Source organism: Ziziphus jujuba, chromosome 5 (assembly GCF_031755915.1).
Source record: "Ziziphus jujuba cultivar Dongzao chromosome 5, ASM3175591v1".
NCBI classification, from domain to species: Eukaryota; Viridiplantae; Streptophyta; class Magnoliopsida; order Rosales; family Rhamnaceae; genus Ziziphus; species Ziziphus jujuba.
The window spans coordinates 25,721,505-25,730,023 of NC_083383.1; the positions used below are offsets into that span (position 1 = coordinate 25,721,505).

The following is an 8,519-nucleotide window of genomic DNA, read 5'->3' on the forward strand; positions in this document are numbered from 1 at the left end:
AATTTATTGTAGAATTATTTATGAATTTATTGGATTTAAGAAAATGCGAATTCTACAATTTATGCCATGTGGAATTATTTTATGGTTTTGAGGATTTTGAAATTGGTGTGGTTTTAATGGTAAATTGGGCACGATTTGATTTTCAAATATTTCAAGAAAAATATTTGGTTATATTGGTGATTTCAATTTTTATGAAATATGCCCATAAAATATTATGGGATTTGATTATGATATTTCGAGAAATTATTTATGCTTGGAAAAAATGTGGATATTTGAATTGATGGATTTGGGAGTTGGTGGATTTGAAAATCATGGAATTTACGGTATGGATTATAAGGAAATTATGGAGAATTTCCCGGTTCAAGCGGATGGATTATGCCCGCTATGCTTATGAAAAATGTGAAATTTGTTTTATGATTTAAATTTATGGATTTTATAATTTTTAGATGCACCGTGCACGTACTGGTGTTCTGATTATGTGATATGGTATATGTGATATGGTTAGTGTGCACACGGTTGTGATTAGCGCGCAGGTGGGTGTGAGTAGCGCGCGGTTGATATTATGAGGGTGTCCTGTGGATGCCATCGGAGAGGGCGGCCACCCCCCTTTGGCCGGGACACCAGGTTAGCAGCGGCGCAGTGGGACGCCACGCGACCGTATGCCGGTTTCTTTCTATAACCTCCTGTCTGGCGGTACCTTGGGACGCTGGGTACTGTTGGCGCCACTGGTATATAGTGGGTGCATCAAATGATTTTCAGAACTGTGTTTTAAAAATAAAATGTTTGGAAACTGAATTGGAATTAAAAATATAATTGTTACCGCTTCTGGTATTTAATTGATGTCTTGGTTTTCGGGAAATATGAATAAAGGGTTTTGTGAAAATGTTTTAAAAGGGGAACCTTTCCAACTGAGAGAATTGTAAGGGTTTTGAGAGACATTATTATTTCCAAATAATTATTATTTATATACCTATTACCGTGGTATGATAGTGTAGAGTAGTAGGGTCGCTCACTGAGATGATTAGCATCTCACACTCTTAAATTCCGTTCCTCTAGGTACCAGGTTGTCGGTGTTCACTCGGAGCGGACTTGATCTTCCTCGCTGTATTTGTTCGCGCAGTACCTTGTTCTTCTTTTACTGCAGTTGTAATATTTCTTTCACTTTTGCTGTATTCTATATTTTGTAGTACTTCATAAAGCTCTGTATACTGTATGGGACACTTAAGTATTTGTATTGCACTGGATTACTGTATTTTTATTTTGGAGTGCTGAAATTTGTGGAACCAGTTCGTAGTACTGTGGGAGGAATAAGGGAACAATTATAGAAGTGTGTTTTCAGTGCAGGAAATTTTGTGGTAAGTCCATCCCTTAGGGGAGGTTCTGCCGGATCTTCCACAGAAGGGTCCGGTAGGGTTTCCCTGGGATCAGGGCTTGTCTAGGGTTCCGGTGGGGAACTTTGGACGGGTCCTGACAATCCATGCAAAACAACATACACCTAAATACAGATAAAAAAATTGCCACTACAGTATGCATCATATTTGCAATACCAAATGCAAATTATCAAACACGCAGGAACCTTAAAGGCAACAGATTTTGCATCATAATTAGATTCATAACCATAAGCAACTAACCATCATTACTTAATCAATTTTTCATACCAACCATAAATTTCCAATAAATGGACAAAATTATTCTAAATTTCATAAAATGTTTTAAAGCCTTTAGCATATATGTTGAAACATTCCTTACATAATTGCCAATGAAGAGTTCACGTTAATATCCAATTTCATTTCTGCTTTGTCATTTTCCAAATAGACCTTTCAACAAAATAACTAACAAATCTTGGGTTCTTATTCAACACATATTCTGCTCGTTAGCCTAAAGCCACTTAAAAAAATGATTCCATAACCTGTTGCACCTTGATGTCAGTGGAATAGGGTAAGCCGTAAGTCTCAATAGCTCCAAAATTGTCCATGACCCTCCAAATAGAAGTTTGAAACATCCATCTTTCAGACTAACTATTCAAAGGGCGATCTTTTCTTTTATGGAGTTGGGGAACCATATTACAAACCCCCAACTTTAACCAGTTCAGCCATCAAGCTCAATAGGAAAAAAGGAACTCTTGTCCTAATAAAGTTAAAATTACTTTTACATATATATATATATATATATAATGAACAACAGACAACAAACAACAAAAACCAAATGCAACCCCTAAATCATCATAGGACACGCTTTTGATGAGTGAGAAATAAGAGATACGAGAATCTAAACCTTTTGGTCGTTGTCTTTTCTCCTGAGATAGAAGAAGAACTCCGTGTAAAGTGAACAGCAGACCCAATTCCAAAAACTCCACCGATTTCATTCACATACAATCAAGATTTTCTGTTTCTTTCGACATAAAAACAGAGGGAAAACCTCGCAAGACTCAGAATGACAGGCAAACCAATCCAAAGCTTTCGCACTGGAAGGCACAACAACCTTTAGAAATCCTCACAGAATCACATATGAAATGAAAACCAAACAAAACGACATAGTATCAAAACAGCAAAGTCTTACGGAATTTTCCAGTACCTGAAACCGAAAGAACCCATTGGAGGTAGAAGAAGGATTCAGCTTCAACTTCCCCATAGCATCTTTGATACTCTCTAATCCTTTCTCAAGCGTCAATGCCGGGGGTAGAGTATGTGTAATGCAAGTCTCCACCATAAAATCCCCATCCTCCATTCCCAAATCCTTGCTGATTTTTATTATCAGACCGTCAAATCACACACCGAACACCACCTAAAACAAAAATTACAAAAGCATAAGGAAAAAAATTATAGAAATAGCAAAAACAAAAAAACATAACCTTAATTTCGATTCCAACTTATCCCAAAAGCAATCAGAAAAAAAAAAACAAAAAACAAAAAAACACACGCCAAAAATGTTTTAAATAAACCTTAGAAACCACTCAAATCGAAAAGTCAAAGGAAAAATGAAGCAAACAGACTAGGCATTTTATCATAGAGGCCAAGTGAAACATCAAGCTTAGGCATCTGCTTTCACCATGCAGTACCACCCTTGAGCTTCGTATACAAATCCACATCCTCCTTCTTCACAATACCCTAATTTCGAATTCCAAACCATCAATTTCTTTCTTTGTATGGAATTTTGGTGACCGGAGAGACAAAACAGGGCTGTTTGGCAAAAGGGCAACTAGGTGAAGAAAGCTTGATGGATGAATGAGAAGAGATGAGCCAGCTTTAGGGAAGGGTGATGAAGGAGACGAGAACAGTTGGGTGAAGAAAAGAAAGAAATAACATAAAATAAAAAAAAAATAAAAATATTTAATTTGGATATAAGAGTATTTTGGGATTATTAAAAATTGAAAGGGTAAAAAAAAAAAGATAGCAAATGAAGGGGTAAAAATCGTGAAGCTCATCCCTATGGGGGCATTGGGCCAAATTCCCCGGATATTATTCATATCAATAATTGGTTGGTATTTACAATTTTTTTTTTTCCCTTCGTATGGTTGCTCTCAATGGCGGACTCAGAAAACTTTTCAAAAGGCACCGTGATATATAATAAGATTTATATTATATTTTAATTTATGGCATGAAAAGATACAAAAGTATACAAAAATAAAACTTTTACTATGTTATAAAAATAAAATTTTTACTATGTTGTAATCCAACTAATTATATTATATACTAGCTGTTAGTTTTTAATTTTTTCTGAATTTCTTTTAGAGTCTCAATGTTCAGACAAAATTTATAAAAATAAAATAAGCATACTTCTTAAGGTAAAATACAAATAAAAATTTGATTTTGTTATGTTTAAGCAACTAAAGTAATTGAAAGCCATAAAAAAAAAAAAGTTAACAACAAAAATATTGTGTAATAGAGCAAAAAAAAAAAAAATTGCAACTTAGATTCAATATAATTAAAAAAAAGACGAAGCTAAGTTCTTGTATTATATCTTTATGTTATTAACTAAATTAATTGTGTTGAATTGTGATTCTAGTGTATAAATATTGTATTAAAAATGTTAATTAAGTATGTTGATTCAATAAATATGTTGTTAAAATATGTTGATTAAATAAATATGTTGTTAAAATATCATAGATGAAGCGTAAATATTATACTTATTTTAGATAACTATTAAATATACGAGAAATGATTCAAAAACAAATATAAGAGAAATGGATATGTAATATATATATATATATATATAGAGAGAGAGAGAGAGAGAGAGAGAGAGACGTGAGAAAAACTGTATATAAACAAAGAAACGAAAAAGGGGACAAATCGAAAGTGCACCAATTTTTTGATATGAGTAATATATGACATGCTCACAGCCAGTCAATCCCAAGTCGTCAACACGGCAGCATTGATGTTATTGTTTTCTTGCATAAAAATTGGGATGCTTTAAAAGCGTTTTTTGATATTTGATAAAACAATAATTTGAAATGTTTCTATACAAATAAAGAGAGATTTGAAGCTTATCAATTTAATCCATTTTTTCATGTATCGTTAATAGTAATCAAGGTATCTTTTATTAATTAGGTTTTGCTTTTTTTTGGCGACTAAATTGAATGTAACATGTTTACTTGAATGTTTGTTAACGTTTATTAGTAGTGATTATATATCTTAATTATTTATAAGTATAAAGAGTAGAAAATATATATATATATATATATATATATATATATATATATAAACATCAAATGGAGCACAATTTAAAATTATATTAGTTTTTAATTTTTAATTTTTGTTATATATTTTTTTTTTTATGTTTATAGTTGATTGATATGTATAATAAACTCTAAAATTAGTAATTAACATTAACATAAAATCGAAATAAGCACGTTATATACAATTTCGTAAAAAATAAATAAATAAAACAAAAGAATTAAAAATTAAACATACAAGCAAACAGCACTTAATTATTTAATTATTCTAGTTCCAAAATCCAGTTTTCCACGTCCAATCGCTTTCGAGAGAATACAAACAAGAACAGAATAAAGGGAGAAGGAAATTGAGGGGAGCACTAATTGGGCCCATAACCTTAAATGATGCATTCAAAGTTTGAATAATATTATTCTCACTTCAATGCAATTAATGTTAACAAGGATTATAAGTAAAAATTACACAAAAAAGAAAAAGAAAAAAGAAAAAGGCATAAGAGAGCCTACTATATATAATGCTTCTTAGAAAATTGCTTTCAAGTAAAGTAGATAGTTATCAGAGAGCATGATGGCATCCTCCATTTCCAATTCCATATCCAGTTTTGTTGCGGTAGCAGTAGCATTAATTTCCTGTGCTTCCCTTGTTCTGGGCTCTGTTGAATATTCTCCTGAACAAGAAGTAAAGGCTTTGCTTGCATATGAATGGTGGAGTCCTGCATATCTCAATTCCATAACCACAACTTCTTGCAAGTTGCCTGGTATCGCTCGCAATCATGCTGGAAGCATTACCCGTATTTCTATACATAAGTTTTTTCTATATGGAAGCGAACTTGGGAAATTTCTTAATGGCTCTTCGTTTCCGAATTTAATCCATCTGGATCTTGCTGCAGCTGGACTCCATGGGAGCATCCCGCCAGAGATCGACACTCTTTCGAAGCTCACTTACCTCGACCTCTCTCATAATTATCTTTCAGGTGAGTTACCTCTTTCACTAAGAAACCTCTCCCAATTGGTGGTGCTTGACATTTCTTTTATTGATATTCAAGATTCCATACCGTCAGAATTAGGCAATTTAAACACACTTGTTGCACTAAACTTGAGCTTCAACATCTTGTACGGTCCAATCCCTTCATCACTTGGTCTTTTAACCAACCTCACTCATTTGGATATTTTTGCCAATCAAATCAATGGCCAGTTGCCTCTTTCAATCACAAGCCTCACCCATTTAATGGAGTTTGACGCTTCTTCTAATGCAATTAATGGTTCCATTCCAATCCACATAGGAAAGCTGAAAAATCTTCAGTTCTTGTTCTTGCCCAGAAATATGCTTGATGGACCATTTCCATTAAGTCTTGGTCAACTATCCAAATTAACTGCTCTCTCACTTGATTCAAACAATATCAGTGGCTCAATTCCTCCAGAAATAGGGAAAATGACCAACCTTACTTATCTAGACCTTGGTAAGAACATGCTTAATGGATCACTTCCATCAAGTCTTGGTCAACTATCCAAATTAACTGCTCTCTCACTTGATTCAAACAATATCACTGGCTCAATTCCTCTGGAAATAGGGAAAATGACCAACCTTGCTCGCCTAGATCTTCATGAAAATATGCTTATGAGACAGCTGCCTCCGATTCTGGGGCTAGTGAACCTGTTTTATCTCGACTTAAGTGTAAATATGTTCAATGGACAACTCCCTCCAGAAATCGGATATCTAAAAAATGTGGAATCATTGCTGCTTGGTGATAACCGATTAACTGGTGCGATACCTTCTACTCTATGTGATTTAACCAACTTATATTACTTGAGCCTCAGTCAGAACCAGTTAAGTGGTTCATTGCCTTCCCGAATAGGGAATTTGGAGAACCTGGCAAGATTGAAACTCAGTTCTAACAACCTCATGGGTCCTATTACTCCATCTTCAGGTGGTCTTCGGAGTATACAGGATATTGACTTGTCATACAACCACTTCAGCGAAAGCATACCAATTGAGATATGTTCCCTTTCTACACTCACTTCTTTGGACCTCAGTAACATCTTTCTTGTTGGAGAAATACCGTATAAACTTGCTGACCTCGTAAACTTGGCCACCTTAAACCTTGCCGGTAACCATTTCAACTGCTGCATCCCCTGTTATCTTGGCTCTACCATAAGAACATTTGATGCAGAGGGATATTTATATAATAGCTCATGTTTATTTTAGCCTAACCGACCAAGTACTGGCATCATCAACAAAGTTAAATTGATTATTGTTTCCACCTCTGTTATTCTTTCATCGTCATTTCTTGTGCTTATTATATGGGCAATGTTCTTCAAACGTGGGTGCAAAAATAAAAAGATCAAATCACTTGACGAGACAATTGCAACAAAGAATGGAGATATATTTTCAGTATGGAATTATGATGGGAATTTAGCATACAAAGACATCATTCAAGCAACGGAGGATTTCGATATAAGGTATTGCATTGGCACAGGTGGTTATGGAAGTGTTTACAGAGCGTAGCTGCCTAATAGCAAAGTGGTTGCTTTGAAAAAACTGCACACTTCAGAGGTCGAAGAACCTGCTTTGAGAAAGAGTTTCGAGAATGAGGTGAAAACATTGACAGAATTGAAGCACCGAAACATTGTGAGACTCTATGGATTTTGTTTGCATAAAAGGTGCATGTTTTTAATTTACCAATATTTGGAAAGAGGGAGCTTGTTCTGTGTCCTGAACAATGATGTGGAGGCTATGGAATTAGATTGGAAGAAAAGGGTGAACATTATCAAAGGCATAGTGAATGCATTGTGTTATTTGCACAATGATTGCACTCCACCAATTGTACATCGTGATGTAACCACCAACAATGTCCTACTCAACTCAGAACTAGAAGCTGTTGTAGCTGATTTTGGCACTGCAAAACTCTTCGATCCTAATTCCACCACTCAAACCACCATACTGGCCAGTACTTATGGTTATATTGCTCCAGGTAAAGCTTTACACTCTTCCTATATAGTTTTCTCTCTAATCTTCAATCATTAAATTCTCACATTTCAGGGCAGGCAAAAAAAGGCTATTTATATCATCAATATTATTGATAAATGCGCATCATAAATGGAACACACTTCATGGTCAGACTAATTATTTTTAAAGAGAACTTCAAATTTTCTTTCAATGCTATATATTGAACTCTCTTTCACATAATTTTTTTTTTAATTACAAAACAATTAATAAATTAATATTTAAGTTGTTTTGTGTTCATGTGAATTGTAGAGCTTGCCTACACCATAGCTGTAACCGTAAAATGCGATGTTTATAGCTTTGGAGTGGTGACACTTGAAACGCTGATGGGAAAGCATCCAAAGGAAATTTTGTCATCATTATCATCATCTTCAACGCAAAATCTAAAGCTAATTGAAATATTAGACCAACGCTTAGCACCCCCGAGACATCGGTTGGCTGTACATAACGTTGCTCTTGTTGCCTCAATTGCATTTGCATGCTTAAATGCTGACCCAAAGCTTCGACCAACAATGGATAGTGTTTCCAAACAAATTGCTGAGCGCAGGACACCACTAGCAGATCATTGTTTCCATGAAATTACGATAGGACACCTCATGAACCGAGAGATGGCTAAAATTTATTGAGGAGTCAGAAATTAGTTCAGTTCAGCTTTGTTACTTCGCATTTTGTGTTGTCCTCCCTGAAAATTTTCGTTTGTGTTAAAATGCATGAATTTTGACTATCCTTTAGTTTTCAACATGTTACTATTGAAGGGTTTATTATGTGATTTCCAATTTCAGATCCTACTAGTAATTGTATACTTTGATCTAGTATCTTTGTATATGTAAATCCACAAAAGTCCTA

General features: G+C 34.5%; 1 protein-coding gene across 1 annotated transcript; it reads left to right on the top strand.

Moving 5' to 3' along the window:
- Positions 1–5,237: 5,237 nt before the first annotated feature.
- On the top strand, positions 5,238–8,299 carry LOC125422947 (MDIS1-interacting receptor like kinase 2). The gene is given in 4 exon segments (XM_060817307.1): positions 5,238–5,693; positions 5,766–6,749; positions 6,876–7,641; positions 7,926–8,299. Coding segments are annotated over 4 exon segments (2,580 nt in total).
- Positions 8,300–8,519: the final 220 nt, after the last annotated feature.